This window comes from Pteropus medius, unplaced genomic scaffold, assembly GCF_902729225.1.
Source record: "Pteropus medius unplaced genomic scaffold, Ma_sr-lr_union100, whole genome shotgun sequence".
NCBI classification, from domain to species: Eukaryota; Metazoa; Chordata; class Mammalia; order Chiroptera; family Pteropodidae; genus Pteropus; species Pteropus medius.
This window is the reverse complement of record NW_024351730.1, coordinates 30,970,413-30,987,796: the sequence shown is the minus strand read 5'-3', so window position 1 is coordinate 30,987,796 and position 17,384 is coordinate 30,970,413. Positions and strand designations below refer to the sequence as shown.

Genomic DNA, 17,384 nt, shown 5'->3' with positions numbered 1-17,384 from the left:
TGTTTCCTTCTGAACAGACTCCATGACATTTCTTAGCATGACATTTAAGGCAAACCCAGGGATCTGGCCATATATATTTTTTTAGCTTACCCTTTTTTCTTATTTCCTTTTCTATATTTTAACCACACCAAGCAGCTTGTAGTCCTAAACATGTCTGTGCTCTTATTCTTATTCTTTTTTTATGGTACTTCACCTAGTTAGGAGAATCTTCCCCCATCTCAACATGTCTGAATCTCCCCAACTTGGTTAAGTCACAGCATTTTGATGGAATGATTCTTTTCTATTCAAAGAAAACACTTTGTTCTGAACTACTTTTCATTTCTCAACTCCATGAGTGGTATTTGGATATGTTTATTTTCCTGTTAGACCATAAACCGTTTAGTGATCTTTATATAACCTACGGTTTTTACTGCAGTGCTTTGCATGCACTAGGCCCTTTATGAATGCTAACCGAATTCTGTTGTTCATAATTAGGTAATTTAAACTTTATAAAATATCTTTCCTCTTACTCAAAATTAAAATAAGCTTTCTTGATTTTACTTACCATTAGTCACTTTATAAATTAGCAATATGTTTAAGAGATTTTATCTTAATTTTGTTTTATTTTGTTGTTTCGATTTCATAATGGTTGTTTGAGTGATAGCTTTCTTATTGAAGCATTAGACTGAGAAATTGGTGATTTAACTTCTGTTTCTAATGTCTCTTTGAGAAAATCACTTATCTTTTCAGCCCAACAAATTATTATAATTTTCCCCAGTAGTAACAGTAATACCTTGTTATATAATCTTTTAAAATTTATATTTTTAAAAATTAATATAAGCACATAGTTTTAAGGGTCAAAAATTTAAAAGATTTATTAAAAACAGCATCTCCCTTCCACCATCCTCGTTCATCCCCATTTCTCACTCTGAGAGGCAATTACTTTTGAACGCTTTCTAACTTTTTTGATATGTACCTCTGTTTCTGGTTTATGGTATATGCTCTTAATTTTTCATATTTATATAATGTCTTCTGATTTTCCATAAGAGAAAATGAGACTTATATTCTCTTAATCTCACTGCCATTGCCCCACAGATACGCACTTCATAAACCCTTCCAGCAGTGCTCTATCATAATTTAATTAGATCAGTATTTGCTATATTATTGTGACTATGAAAACACTATTCTTAGATGAGCCATATGGTGTGGTATGATTACTTTTCTTGAAAACGTCTCCCCATCTCCATCGGAATTAATATTGCCTATTATTTTTTACTAGTTTCCTGCATTTTTCTTACACATTCATCCCCTTCCTCCCCTGTTTTCCTGAATCTCTCCATGTGATTGAAGAAATGAGATATTCTATCACTTTCTTTGCAAATAGCTCTTCCAGAACCTTCTGGCCTTCTTTAATCTGTAGTAGCTGCTCCTTAAGCCAGCTGCCCAGCTGTCTTTTCAGCATTCCCACTTATGTCATCCTGGGATGCCTTCCACTTCTTTGAGATGAAGCCTCTGTTTTCTGAATCTCATGACATCTTTTTTCTCAGTTATTTTCCTTACTTTTGGTAAAGTGTCTTTTCTAGCAGCTTCCTGAGAAAGGATACAGGGAGTTACCATTTTTGGTCTGGATTTTGTTGTTGTCGTTGTTTGAAAGAAATCCCATGAGTGGAAATTTCTTTGACTATTGCTGTATAAGATGTGTTCTTTCCTCTTCACCAAGGACAGTGATGCCTTTAGGCTAACAACTTTTCAGGTACTGGGCTTGGAACAAATCCCGTCACATTATGTACCTTGGGAAACATAAAACCAGGGGTCAACAAGAGAGAAGAAGCCTCCCCCCCGCACCTCCCACCCCCCTCCCATTCTAAAGTATAAACAACGAATGTAGTTGTATCAGTAAAGGAGCAAACTGCTTATGATCTAGGCTGTTTAAGAACTTGTTGGATGCTTATAGGAGTTGTTCAAGAATGCTGGCTGTTTAGCCCCAGGAGACTTTGATGCCAGAGGACGTTACAGGCCCTCCTACCAGAGTGGAAGCTACAATGTTATGGGAAGCTGAGCTTGGGTGCAGCACCTCTGGGGATGTAGTCGGGATTGAGGATGGGGTGTCTTAGCTAGGTCCTCTTCCAGGCACCCAGAGTGAGTTCTCAGGGTCATTTTGGAAAATCTTGTAGCTTGCATTACGTTACGTATATCCTCCTTTCGTTGGGTTTCAGATGCTAGGTTAGAAATCATTTAGCCGCAGAATTTAAAAATCATTTCTTCATCATAGTCTAGATTCCTATACTGCTGCTAAGAAACCTGAAACTTCTTAGGTTCTTGATTCTTTTTCTGTGGCTTGTTTTTTGCTTTTTCGTTTTTCTATAGAAGACTTTGGAATCCTCTCCTTGGCCCTCCTCTAAAATTCATGATAACATTGCCTTTTGGAGCAGACCTATATTTATACATTATGCTAAGTACTCATTAGACCCTTTTTTCGTCTGGAAATTCATATTCTTTAACTTTGTGGAAGTTTGATGAATTGTTTATATGATAATATCCCCCTCTCTATTTTCTTTTTCCAGTCAGATATACCCCTAACACTATCCCTCCCATCTTTTTAAGTTTCCTCTTTTATTTTATATCTTTTATAAAATAAAAGATCTTTGTATCTTTTTTTTGACTCTACGTGCTAAGAGAGCTCTTCAGTTTTACCACCTGTCCCTTCTACAGAAGTTGTTTTTTTTTTTCATTTGTAACATTATAATTTTAATTTCTGAGGTTTTTTTTTATTATTGGTATCTTTTTTTTCATGCATTCTCTTAGCTCTCTGAGATTTTGTTTTGTGTTTGTTGTTTTCTTACAGATTTTCATCTCCCTACAAGGTCTTTATTTTTTTGTTGCCTTTTTCGTTCATTTGTTTTTGTGTCTGTCTTATGTTAGAGAATGTCCTCACATGCCTCATCCTTGGCCATCTGTTCCTGTATAGAATAGAAAGCTGCTGAGTAGCTTTATAATTGTGAGTGGAGCTTGCCACTCTGGGCTTCAGCCCAGTATAATCTTGCTGGGCCATTTTATTGACCATCTTTCCCTAGACCTAGACAGAGTCCTCAGAGAAGAATGTCTAGTCTTTACATAGACCACATAGGTCTGACTCTGAACATTTTGGAAGCCAAGTAGAGGAAAGGTCGAGGACCCTCAGCATTCAGTACATGCGCTTCTATTTTATTTCTGTGAGCCCACAGCTGCACCTGATGTGGTATCATCATCCCCCCTCCACCCTAAACACTGCCTCTTACTCTGCAGTGAATAAACTTCTAGACTAGTATCCACATTGTATTGGGGAAGTGGGGGTCTGGTAACTCTTAAATGTGCTTTCGCCATTACTTCTGTGTACAGTCCCACGTTACCTATGCTTCTAAAGGTACCTAGTTGCCACCAATTCCTGAGCCTCTTGGAGGTACTGTTTTAATTTCGTTGCTTTTCTCGCGCTTGCTTTAAGATTCTAGAATTTACTGAATCAGTTACCACTAACTTCTGTGCTATTTAGTACCCAAAATATTGTTGCTGTCATCTTCCCTATTCTGAAATGTTCTCTTTGTCCTTAAGGGTTTATGCTTTTTAAAAAATCCTTTTACAACCATTTTAGTGGGTATGTTAGTATACTCAAGCTGCTATAACAAAATACCATAGACCAGTGGCTTAAACAACAGAAAATTTTTTTCACAATTTTGGAGGCTGAAAGTCCAAGATCACAGTGCCAGCATGATCATTTTCTGGGGATCTCTCTCTTTCTTGCTCACAGATACGGCCTTCTTGGTGCAGCCTCCAGATGAGGCTGAGAAAGAGAACTCTGTGCCTCCTCCTTTAAGGGCACTAATCCCATCATGAGGGCCTCACCCTCATAACTTCATCAGAATCTCATTACCTCCAAAAAACTCCATCTTCAAATAACCATTACATCAGGAGTTAGGGCTTCAACATACGAATTCTGGGGAGACACAATTCAGTCCGTAAACATGAGGTTTGGGGAGAGAGCAGAGACGAATACATATCTTTAGCCTTCCATCTTGAACTGGAGTCCATTAAGGAATTTTGGAGCAACAGCCATTAAGTATTTTTGGACTGAAGAGAGAATCCCTTATTCAGAAGCAGTACATTATATGAATTCATGTGTGGATTTTAAAACGAGATGGTTTTGATTATATTTGCAGTCCTTGAAGCAAGTTCAGTGAAAGGTGGCAAGATTGTTTAAGGTAACTTTCCTGCCCATCTTCTCCCTTTCTCCACCTAAAATTGTATTGCATCCTTTATCTCCTGATTTCAGTTACTCCTGCACAAGTAAGAAGTTGGTCTTAAATATAAGATTTGTATGTTTTATACTTTTTTAGCTGTTTTAAATAAGGAAAATTTCTCTGTCATAAGTTGACTCCTGTCATTGCATTTTCTTTCTTGAATATTTCTAGATTAGAAAGAAAAATTCCCCAAACTTTATTTATGCTAACTTCTCTGTCGTTGTCTTCGTAAATACCTAATCTGCATGGTTGTAGAAAAACCTTTTTCTATGTTAGAGAGTTGTTTTCCTAAATTCCTTTGTAATTTTATATCCATGAGGCAGGTTTTTAGAAATAATGAAAAGTATCTTAAATGAAGTAGATGTCTCATTGTTAATTACAGTAATATACAAAATTTTTAAAACTTTATTTTGAAATAATTACAGGCTTACAGGAAATTACAAACATAGTACATAGAACCCCCGTGCCCTTCATACACCTTTATCCATTGATGACATCTTATTTTCCCAGGTATTTTTAAGGTATATTTTTTCATATTATGTAATTCCATGTAATTTTTAATTTTAAACTTTTGAAATTTATTAACTTCAGAATCCAGCGAGATTTAATTCAACTTGGGGAAGAAATGTTTCCTAATCACACTAAGTCAAATAGCTCATTTCTCTTCTTTCCTCACACCAGTTCATATACTTTTATTCATTCACCTTGAATACTTCCTTTAGAGCTTTGTCATTGTCTGAAAAGTATCTTGTTATTTACTTGTTTAATTTTGTTATCTGTTATATGCACCCCTGTATCATCTACAAGAATGCTCATCACAAATTAGGTGCTCAGTAAATTTTTACTGACTTTGACATGAGATCCTCCCCCCACCCCCCGCCTTTTATTTTAATGCTTTGGCAATTGAAGCAGTGTTAGAAAAGCCAGCCTTACTGATGTTCAAGAGAAAAAAGCATAATTTTGGAGTATCTCTTCAGTCAGCCTTAACAAAGCCCAGCTATGGGAATCCTTGTTCTCTTATTTTTAGTCTTGAACATTGGAAGTGTCCTTTGATCATTGTCATTATCAAAACTACTTTTATGGAGATTTTTTAAATCTTTTGTGGTAAAAAATTCTAGATTTTCAAGATCTGGGTAAATCCTGAATGATCTTACTCATATATCTCATTTTGATTTTCTAATTGACTGATTTTATTGTGGCTTAAAAAACACATAACATGATCTCTACCCTCTTAACAAAATTGTAAGTGTACAGCTCACTATTATTATCACAGTGTTGTGCAGCAGGTCTCTAGAACTTTTTCATCTTGCATAACTGAAATGTTATACTCACTGACCAGCAACTTCCCACTTCCTCTTCCTCTCAGCCCTTGGCAACCACCATTCTACTTTCTGCTTCTATGAATTTGGCTACTTTTGATATCTCACGTAACCTTTATTTTACAGGAAGTTATCATTGACAGTAGTTGTTATAATGTACACACACATGATTTTTTTTTTTCAAAAAAAAGCAAGTTAAATGAGCCCTCTATTCTTTTGAAAGATGGCTATATTTGTTTTGCATTCAGGCAAGATTTTCTTTGCAGAGCTCCTCTGAATTTGGTGTGGAATACTTGTTATTTTGTTTGTTTACCCGATCACTACTCACGTATCAAGTCTTTTTATCAGATAACTTCTAACATGGTTTGTAGATATTTCAGTAGGAACCATGCTTTTCTGAAGTTCTGTTGTTTAAATCTATCATTAGTTAGTAAAAATGGAGTATCAATATGCAAAGTGGATACATGGACCTAATATGTAATACATGAGGCATCTTCACAGTTGTAGTTCTCTATTGGTTGTTTACTATTTGTAGCTTTTGTTAAAAATATGTAGTTACTCTCAATTTATTTGAGAAAATATATAATTTTGTGACCATGTTGTTTACAGGGTATAGCTTAAGATTTTTTCCCATCTCAAGTAGTTATTTAATTTCAACCATGCAATCTGCTTAATTCTAAGGGAATATGATGAATTTACATCATTGAAGCAGAAAATTCCCACCTGTGAAAAAAATACTATCTTTAGTTTATTATTAATGACTTTGCTGCATGAAAGGTGCCACTGTTAAACCCAGTGATAAAGTCTGCAAATGGGTAGCGGCCTGGTGATGGAGAAGCCCGGTGGTGATGACCACAATTGGTATCTCATATAGCATCTTGTGGCGGGATTAGTATAATGTAGTGAATCCCCAATTAGACAACCCAGCCTTTTTTTTTAAACAGAAAAACAGTGTTCCCCGCTGTCCTCCAAGGATTTCAAAGCCACAACACCTTCAGGTAATTTTATTCCCAAGATGTGGTTATGTGTCATCAAATGAAAAGAAGCATGAGAGTTATGAATTCTAATGCTGTTTTTCTGACTAACTTATGGAAGGTTTTTTTGTGTGTTGGGGATGGGAAGGGTTGCTTAGGGCTTGATTTCTTCCTTAATGAAATAAGTATAATACTATTGACATAACTCACATTGTCATCTTAAAGCATAAGTTTGAAAATGACTATGCTTTAAATGGACTTTGCAAAGGAGAAATGGATGTATTGTACTTATTATTAACAATTTTTATGTTCCGATTATTCTGAACGCTAATTGAATTCACTTACATTCTCTTGGTGTAGACTGGGAACTTAAATTTATTTTAAAATTGTCTATATTCTAGTCTTATTTTATCTAATAATGATCTCTGTTAACTCCATTTCTGTATTTTTTTAGTCTAACTATATGTATTGAAATGCAGTGTGAAAGCTAAAGCTGGAATCAAATGATTGGCAGCTCTCAATATGTAATAATATTAGTATGTTTCGTCATTAACTCTTATAACCTTAAGTTATCATTTAATCCATTTCCCATTTAGAAAAAAAGTGCAGCTCGCTACCAGCAATTAATTTTACACAAACATGCTCTTTAAGGCTGAAGCAAATCTGACTGGTTTTCAATGTGAAGATAAAATATAAAAACTGTTCTTGGAGTTATTTCTAAATAGAACTTGTCTCTAATCCTAATGTAACAGAAATGTATACATAAATCAGATTCATCAAATGAATCTTCTGCTAACAACTGTTCGAGAGCGATGTTAACTCACACATAGAAATCCTACGTTTTCTAGGATTTGACATTTTCAGCAATCAAGAATTACTATATTTGTAAATGGAAATACCACTACTAAAAACAGAATGCTATAAATAGGATGATGTCATTTGTTTCCAAAGACTTATCAGTATACAAGACTGATGCGAAAATAATAATAAAAGCAAGATATTTCATGACAAACTTGGGGGTAAGTTTAGGACAGTAATCCACAAGTTATCTCAGGGTAAACGCTGCAGCCACAAGTGCCACTGGCGACTATTCTTGGGGCAAATGGGAAATGGGCTAAATTTATATTTATTAAATATAAATGGAATTAAAAGGTCGTAATGCAATATTTTTTTTTGACTAAGAGTTTTCTTTTTTTCAAAGTTTTAAGAAACTGTGCTTTATGTAACTTAATTTAAAATTATTTTCTGGCATACATAATATTTCTAAGATACCACTAAATATTTTGCACTTTTACAAGGACCTTCTTGACTTATTTAAAATAAAAAGTAGGAGATCCTATTAAGATGTTTGAGTGGCAACATACTGAAATAGCAGGTGAAAAGAAAATCTTCTAAATGCATTTGTTATGTAGAGATGGTTTATTTTGTCACTGCGAGTTTAAGATCTCCCCCATATCATTCAACCCCAACCAGTTATTCAGACCTTTTTGTCTGTATAAACATATAATTCAAAGCCAAATAATAGAATTTTATTTCTATGCTGTTGTAACTTAGGTCTTCTCTATGTTCTTATCAAAAAGAATACTAAAGTTAGTAGAGTTGTAAAAGGGATACTGTTAATAATTACACAGCCGTGATCCTTTTCACAGTTTATTTTTATGTGTATTATTGTATTTAATCAGCTCAGCAATCCATTGAATTATTGCAGTTTTTAATAACAAACTGAGCATTGGGGATTTTTAAAATCTATAGCTTGTCTTTTCTTACCTTGAAGAATACCTTAATGTTCATTGTTAACCAAAACAGAAGAAACCACACACTCCTATAAATGCCTTTGATCAAATAAATAGAACTGTTTCAAGCCAAGAGGACATTTTTGGTGTTTTGGTTCTCGAAATAAGCATTAGCATTCATTGTTCATAATTAACAACTTATTGAATAGCAATGAAAATAAATATTTGTCCAATTTTCTTTTAACATTAATGGTGTTAAGTAATATGGATGGAATTCAAATTAATTCAAAATGAGTCTTATCTATAGGTTCCTAGCTTCCGTACCAGGAAGATAACTTTATCTCTTAAAGTGGGTTTAGTTCTTTAAAATCTTTTTCCCCTTGTCTGTGAGAAGCATAGGTGGTATTGACCAGTTCATTTACTAACACATTTTTTATGAGAGAATTTCATTACATAGATATAACTATGAAATAATCGATTAAAGACTGAAAGGTTTTTCAGAGATGTTGAGTTACAAAATTGGAAATATGCAATTTAAAACCAAAGTTGCCTAATTGTGAAGAAGCCTGAGAAATGAAAGCATAGCATGTCGGCCTTTGAGAATTTTAGCTAACTGGGAAGAAATTGTCTTCCTTACATGAGTATTTTATTCCTATCAAGGAAAGAGGGCTCATGTAATGTAGCAGATGGCTAGGTCTGTTGTACGCTTGATAGAAAAAATTGCAGATCACTTTTTACCAATATTGCAAACCATAGCTGCTTAAGTAGGTTTCTCACTGGTGTTCTTTTATTTGCTTTCTCCCCTCTCTAATGACACCTTCACAATTTTATCAGCCTTAATCATTACTTTCTTTGTATCACTCCCCTTTTCAAAACTTTCAGGAATCTCTATTACTCATTGTAAATCCAAACCTCTTAATGTTCATAAGAAGTTGAGCTCAGTGAGTCCTTACTTAATAATCTCTCTAGACTGGTGTATTCACTCACTTAACAGATATTTATTAAGAGCTCATTTAGTGCCAGTGACATGCTTCATACTGAGGGTCATAGTGACCAAGACAGACACGGCGTCTGCTCCCATGGTGTTTATTTTTTAGAGAAGGGCGAGAGACTATAAATCAGTGAATATATAAATGTAATTTCAATACTCGTGAGACATTAAATGTTAGAAATAAGCCAGGCTTCTGTTGGCTTTCCTCTTTTCCAGTAATTTTTTTATCACTATCTTTTGTCTCTTATAGGCTAGACAGTCTGGACTTGAATATAAGTTCTGTCACTGACTAGCTATGTGACTCTAGACAAATTACTTCTCCGTTTCTCAATTTATATTATTATAAGGGATATAATAATAGAAAATAACTCATAGGGTTATTGTAAAGATTAAATGTAATAAATCTGCAAATACGTAAAACAGTGTTTGTTATACAGTGAAGATTCAGTAAAAATAAGCTATTTAAAACATTTTCCCAATGGAATATTACCCAACCATAAGAAGAAATGAAATACTGCCAATTGCAACAACATGGATGACCTTGAAATAATCATTCTAAGCGAAATAAGCCAAACAGAAAAGGTCGAAAATCACATGGTATCACATATGTGGGATATAAACCTAAAAGCAACAGATGAACAGGACAAACAGAGACTCATGGACAATGGACTAGTGGTTACCAGAAAGGAGCGGGGAGGGGGAAAATAAAATGTTAAAAGTAAATAAATAGGTATAAAAAATAATAAAAAATAAAACATTTTCCTATTAAAATGTTCCTTCGAATAGAAGAGTATAAAGTAAAAACGTGCCCAGCACAGTACCATATGTAAGTCTTGTAAGACTTGCATTTATTCAATTATTTAATAAAATACTTTTATCTTAATTGTTTTAAATGAAAAAAAAAAACCTCTAAGGCAATCGAAATTCTATTTATTTTACATTGTCTGTCTTTACAAAGTGTGTTAAGTATACATTAGTGACTTATCAGTTAGTTTAAACAGATAGAACTTATTTTTTGACAACTTAAATTCATCATGTTTTATCAATATAAAAATAGACAAACTTTGTGCTGATGAAATTAAGTGGTTGGTTAGAGATTTATCTATTTTCTTTTATCTTTAAAAACATAATCAACTAAATTCACTTTGAAGGATTCTTGCAGTGTTAGAGTTCTACGAATGATTCTTTCAAGGTCTTTTCTTCCTACTGTCACTGCTCAAGTCATCCCTTATATGTATCACCAAGGCAGCCTCCCGATTTGTTCCCCAACCCCCAGTTTCTTTACCCTTTCAGTTTGTCATGTATTTTACTACTAAATTAATAGTCTAAGAATAATCCTTTCATCATCCACTTTACTCAAGAAACTACATTTGCTCCCTCTTGCCTAGTCAAATACAGCCCTTAGCTTACCTTCCTTCATAAATAGATGTTGTTTTTTTATCATTAATGTTTGATATAAACTCCTAATTCTCAACATAATGCTCTTTTTAGAATGTTAACCCAGTGTTATTACAGTTCTTTGTCTTCATCTATACATATTAGGCCGATTCCTCTACCTTCCTTTTGTTTTAATACTGTTCTCCTAAACTCTCTGTTCCTTTTCCTCCCTCCCGCTTCCTAGACAAATATACACAGGTTTCCCCTGTTATCCAAAAGTATAGGGCTTGCCTATGAAACCTTTTGTAAGCTAAAATGTAAGTGAAGTACAATTACTATTAATTTATATGGAAAAAAATTTGAGTGTTCCCAGACCCTTAAAATAGCCTACTGAATTATACCAAATAACACATAAAACCAAAAATAACACTATCATACAATAAAAGCAGGAAGGATTTGATAAAAACACACCATGTTTTGTATACCTATTAGTCCACTCAAGCAACAGAATTTTCATTTTATTTGTTACTGGATGCCACCTAAATGAACTACTTTGCTACTAGCAGAACCAATATTAACTGCTGCTGCTTTCAAGATTCTTTCTCTCTGCATGTAAACAGTATGAATATTGGACCCAGGCAGGTTCAACGCATGCAACATGTCTTTATTTTGTTCACCATGATTGAAACGCTTAATTATGGCCAATTTTACACTAAACATTAACACTCTTACGAGCTCTCTTTGTCTTTTCTAATACCTTAAGTTACGTCTTGCTAACGGATGCACAAAATAAATTGAGAAAAAGCACAGATGCTCATAGACACAGTTCAAAATGATGGCAGCTTGATACTGAGTTGCTGTTTGTAGTTCCCGGGGGAAGGAGCTCGGTTTTGTCACTCCCACTGCTGGGGATGTGCTTCCTCTGTAACAGCTCACTGCAAAATCAACGCCGAGCACTATTTTCACTTTTCTCCTTTTGTAGTAAAAGCGAAAATCCTTTTCTGGTTTATTTTGGTTAGTGAAAACAGGTACTGATGCGGGTCTTTTGTAAAAGCGAAGTGGCCTAATGTGAACTGTCAAAAGCAGGGGGTACCTGTACTTGTTTTCCAGGCAGGCTTACCTCAGATTTTATTTCATGACTCTTTTTGACTAGTTTGTGACATACTTTTTTCTAAAATATATAAGGTAACTTTTACATTTCTATATTGATATGATGATATGCTATAAGGGCCCATGTATACCATTAAAACATTGCTCTTTTTAACATGTTTTATGTAGGGCATGTAATACGTACTTAGTAAATGATCATTTCTTTGCAAATTTAAAGGAAGAACCTCTTCTGCATGATTTCTCCCCTCCCCTCCCCTCTCCCCCCTCTCCCCCGACACACACATCTCTAATAGCTTTTCTTTGGTATTATAGAGGCTGCAAGTCGGGCCATTGTCCAGTTCCTGGAAATCAATCAGAGTGAAGAAGCCAGTAGAGGCTGGATGCTTCTGACAACAATTAATTTGTTAGCATCCTCTGGTCAGGTGAGTTCTTTGTTTGCAAGTTTGATAACTCAACCTCTTTTTTTATGGATTTTGTAACAAAATTTATTATCATAGCCAATTAAGGTTTTATGATAATCATTGTATTCTTCTAATTTTTCTTACACAATATTTCAAGCTTCTCACAGCATCCCTAAGAGGTTGATGTTTCATGCATTTTACACATGAGGAAATGCCTAACTTAGAATAGTGTTTTTTATCATTGTCATGTCATAACAGACAGAGAACATGATACCATTTGTACAGCACACGGAGCAGAGAAATGGCTCACCCGTGACTGGAGACAAGTAGCCCAGGAGCTCTGACTTCATCAGGCCCAGGCCACCACTTCCATAACCCGGGTTAGGGAAACTCTGGTTTAGAAGACTCATCTACGGTTCATCTAAGGGCATTTAGCTAATGAGAAATAAATTACTTGGAAAACACTTTAAAATTTTTCTAATTTTTACAGAAAATAAGAAAGTATTGTTATTTTCAGTATAATGTTTATTTTCTTCCCACTTGATTTATCCTGGAGATTGTTTTCTTTCCCCTTCTAAATCAGCTTTAAGCATCTGTCATGGTACATATTGCTCGTACTCATTTATGAGCTATTTGAATACCTGATTTTTGGCCTGTGATGTTTTGGGGGTGAAGGAAATTTTTTCAGCTTTCTAAAATCCAGAGTATAATTACCAATCGGAGTCAATACCGACCTTGAGAATGACTGTTGTCTAAATTAAAATGGGCTTTTAAACACCTCACATTATTTAATAATGGCATTTAGAAAGGCGACTGTGGCACCAGTCACAGCAGAAACAATGCATATTTCTTAGTAACCATATCCTAAAACTAGTCACAAGCTCCAGGTAAGTAGCATGTAGACTTTTTTTCCCTTGGAACGATTGTTTCCTTTTTTGCTCGCTATTTTTGTTTGTTTTTTAAATCAGAAAAGGAATCAGACCAACTTGTCCTGATTTACATGGTACTTTCTGGATTTTTGCATAGGAACCCTGCATCCCAAGAAACCGATAGTGCTGAGCAAAGAGAGGATCACCTAAGTAACTTTCATATAGTCCTAAAGTGGACCATGATTTCCATGTATCTATGATCATCAAAATACCAGTTTTATTTGCAGTTGATGGTAGTTATAAATGCTACTATATCACTGTACCAAAATTTGGTTAGGTTTAGAACAGCATGTAAACTAATTTTTAATTGTAATATTTCTAAGTTTTATTTATGTTTTCTGTAGGTGCTGTAGTTCTCTTTCTTGGTTGTGAGCAGAAACTGTGACTAATATGCCTAACATATTAAAAAGTCAAAAATGTAGATTAATTTAAAATGTGCACACTTGGTTAGATCACCTTAAAAATAGAGAAGAATCAGAAAAAACCTAATCACTTTTAAAAAACTACAAATGTTGCCAATTACCAGTTTGACTACCAACTTGTCCTTTTAATCTGTCAGTTTTAAGATAAAAATGAAAAATCATACCATTTTGCTTAATGGGAAGGGAAAGCTACCAATAATCTTAACTGGGAAAAAAGATGTTTTAAAATAAAATTTGGTGTTGTGTTTTGAGCTGATGTTTTTATTTGTATGCCATTTTCTGTTTGCAGCAGTGAAATACAAAGATGACTAAAACATGGTTTCTGAATCAACATGTAGATGACAGAGATGAAGTAGATGAAGATAATACCTTAAAATGCAGTATTGGGTTATATGTAGTGCTATGAAAATAGAAATATGAGTTATAAATTTTGAGGGTCAGAATAGGAGGAAAGATGGAGAAAAAGTTTCAGTCATGAGCAGACATTTAAACTGAACGTTAGACGTATGAAGACATTGGCCATCTAGAAATAATAAGCAGTGAAAGAGCAGAGTTTTTAATATTAGTAGCAGGAAATGGTATTGGATATGTAGAAAGGGGTCAGATCTTACAGGAGATTGTTGTTCAGGCTCTCTGTCCTCTCCATCATCATGCTGCTACATTAATTCCAGACCCATCTGTCATATGGTTTTCTGTATTACTTTCCTAATTACCCTGGCCTTCCTGCTCTTTATATCTAATTTATGATCTACACTATCACCCGCTAATTCTCTGAAATCTGTTTCTGTTTCTGTTTCTGTTACTCCTTTGTTTGTAACACTTCATTGGGTCTCCAGTGCCAACAAAATAAAAGTCAAATTAGAATGGGAGACGATATTCATAGGTCATTGAACATATGTACTGTGGACCACATAACCAGCTCTCTAACCTAAGGCAGGGTATGTGAGTGATGGCCTTGGTTGCTTCTTTTGTAAAGTAAGGATAATGCAGTAATAGAATCTACCTCATAAGGGATGATTTGAGAAATAGATGAGATAATGTAAATTAAAGTGCTTAGCCTTATACTTGTTATATAGTAAACACTCATTAAAGATTAGCCATTATGATTGTGGCTTTTCAGGAGTAGGCAATTTTGGATTCAAGTTCCTGAATCATATTGTACCATATTGTCTAACCTCCTGTGTATCATCCAAGTGATCTTTTCCCTCTTATTTTAGTTCCTACACTTTTCCATTCCACTCCTGGCAGTATTTATCATTCCTTTTATATCAGCCTGTATGTACAACTACTGTTACACTTAAAAGATTAAATCACAGTTATTGACTCACCCTGCTTCTGCTAGTAGACCACGGTATTCCGAGGGACAGGGATGCATGCCCAGCTCCCAGCATACTGCCTGACATTCGATAAATGTTTGACGAAGTCAATAAACTAATGAACAGATGGTGCCAACCTGTTGATCTCCAGCATGACAAAACTTTTTATTCCAAACTGCACCATGGAAAAAATTTTGTTAATTATTGATAGCCTACTTTTTAACAATACTGTTAAATGTTCACCATAAGAAGGTCTGGAATTTCTTTGTCTAGAAATTTTTGAAAATGACATAGAGATTTTTCTTTGTATCAGTGATGGTTATATCCCTCATGTCCTTCCAGCCCCAACAATCTAGAATAACAGTAAAATTAAAGTGATAAGCAACTGATAATATATAATTTAGTTCCTAATATGTCTTATATTGTTATCTTATATAATCCTCATATTAACCCTAAGAAGTATGTACCATTATATCCATTTCATAGGAGAGAAAAGTGAGGTGCAGCAAAATTAGTTTGTCCAAGTTCATGGTTAAATTTTTTTTCCCCTAAATCCTAAAGCTTATGTTTTTTGAAACATGCTGTCTCTTAATAAATAAATAGTAAACTTAATAAATAACAAACATCTCTATTTGATTAAAGCAAATTTGTCCAAATGGGGAAAAAAGTATTTGTCAGCATGGAGTCATTTTAAAACATTTTTCAGGCATTTGAAAAGTTATATTGATATATAATTTTTTGGGTTAAAATTTGAGAGTTAATAATGATTTAACTTCTGACTTAAAATTTGTGAGCTTACTTAGCTGTACCAATTACAGTTATATCTGTCTGTCTGTCTACTTATTCATTTATTTATTGGTTTGTTTTCCAGAAAACTGTGGACTGCATGACAACGATGTCAGTGCCTTCCACCCTGGTTAAATGTTTATATCTGTTTTTTGACCTTCCACATGTGCCTGAGGCAGTTGGAGGTGCACAGAATGAGCTACCTCTAGCAGAGCGTCGTGGACTACTCCAGAAAGTTTTTGTACAGGTATGGAAGGTGCCGTTTGCCTGGCCATCTATACTACTCTGTTTAAAGTGAGACAGGTGCATTCTTTAAATAAATGTTCTGTCTATTCCATTTTCTGTAGTATTTCATATTGTTTATTATTAACTGCCTTTATCTCATGTAATGTCACATTTCTTGAACCTGCACATTTCTTTTGAGGAATATTTGAATGACAAGTTTAACAAGTTTGTTTCTCTGACAGATTCATCTATTAAGATTACCTTTGATATAGCAACAACATTTCTGAAATGAACTAAGCAAGGAAAACTTTTATTGATAATCATTAAGTTTCCGGTAATAAATTCTCTTTTATTGCTGTCTCTACACAGGAAGTCCCTAGCCTGTAAATATTTAACTTATAAAAGATGGTTTATTTTAGTGGCTGCTGCTACATCCTCTGTTCCTTGCCTGAAAAGCCCTTCTCTCCCACTGTTACCACTATTCCTTTAATAGCATTAGTGGTTAACAAAGGTTTAAATAGACCTTTGTTAGCTAGCCTGGAAATATTGTCCTTTTGATCTCATTTTTTGGGAGGGAGTTTTCAAAACAAGCAAACTACAAACAGAGCTACAGTCTGCCCATGGGACTAATATAGTATTAAAAAACACACGTTTGACATAAAAAGACAAGTACTGCATGATTCCACTTATGTATATTAACGTGGTCAGACTCTTAGAAAATAGAGTAGTGGTTGTCACAGGCTGGGGGATGAGAGAAAAGAGTTGTTTTTACTTGGTATAGAGTTTCAGTTTTGCAAGATGAAAATTTTCCAGAGATGTGTTGCATAACAATATGCATGTGGTTAACACTACTGTGCTCTATACTTAAAATGATTAAGATGGTAAATTGCATGTTATGTGTTTTTTTACCTCAATTAAAAAAAACCCTACACCTTGAATCCAGTTCCCTAAAATTATGTGACCTAAGATGTAGATTTCTCATCTCTAAAATGAAGATAATAATAACCACCTAAAGGTTTTTTTTGTGAGGATTAAATGAAATAATACACAAAGCTACAGTTCTCTGCTTAGGACACAGTAGATAGGAAATAAAAGTATCTGTGATTGCTGCTGTTGCCGCCACTGCCACCACCATCCTCAGGCAGGATAGGAAGAGAGAACAGAGATGGCCGGGACACACCGATCAGCAGTAGATAGGGTGGAGCCAGGTACAGATGAGGATCGCACCTTGTGTTCCTGGGGTGTTTACTGTAGGAATGACTCGGCTTTGTAGAGGTGCTAGCAGTGAAAGGACAGGAGAGAAGAAGGCTGAGGCAATTTTAGAAAGGAAAAGAGGATTATCAGTAAAATATTAATTGACCAAATATTTATTGAACACTTGATTTATTAGATACTTTTGCGCTAGTGGTTAACTTAAATCTATTTTCTCATATACTTTGCAAGAAAACTCAAGACGTTAGAACTTTTGTTTTCCCCCAAAATGGTAATGTGAGCAAATGGCAGAAATAGGATTAGAATTCAGGTTTATCCGACTCTCAAATTAGATTG

At 34.6% G+C, this 17,384-nt stretch overlaps 1 protein-coding gene across 11 annotated transcripts in view; it reads left to right on the top strand.

The window, feature by feature from the left end:
- The window catches only part of WDFY3 (WD repeat and FYVE domain containing 3), a 226,914-nt gene that overhangs the window by 84,683 nt on the left and 124,847 nt on the right, over positions 1 to 17,384 (top strand). For 9 of the 11 annotated variants that reach the window (XM_039845642.1, XM_039845638.1, XM_039845639.1 and 6 more), the window contains 3 exons: positions 6,517 to 6,570; positions 12,070 to 12,179; positions 15,697 to 15,858. In XM_039845642.1, coding sequence (XP_039701576.1) covers positions 6,517 to 6,570; positions 12,070 to 12,179; positions 15,697 to 15,858 — 326 coding nt within the window. The remainder of the gene's footprint in view (positions 1 to 6,516; positions 6,571 to 12,069; positions 12,180 to 15,696; positions 15,859 to 17,384) is intronic. The other 2 variants (XM_039845640.1, XM_039845635.1) reach the window with 1 other exon arrangement.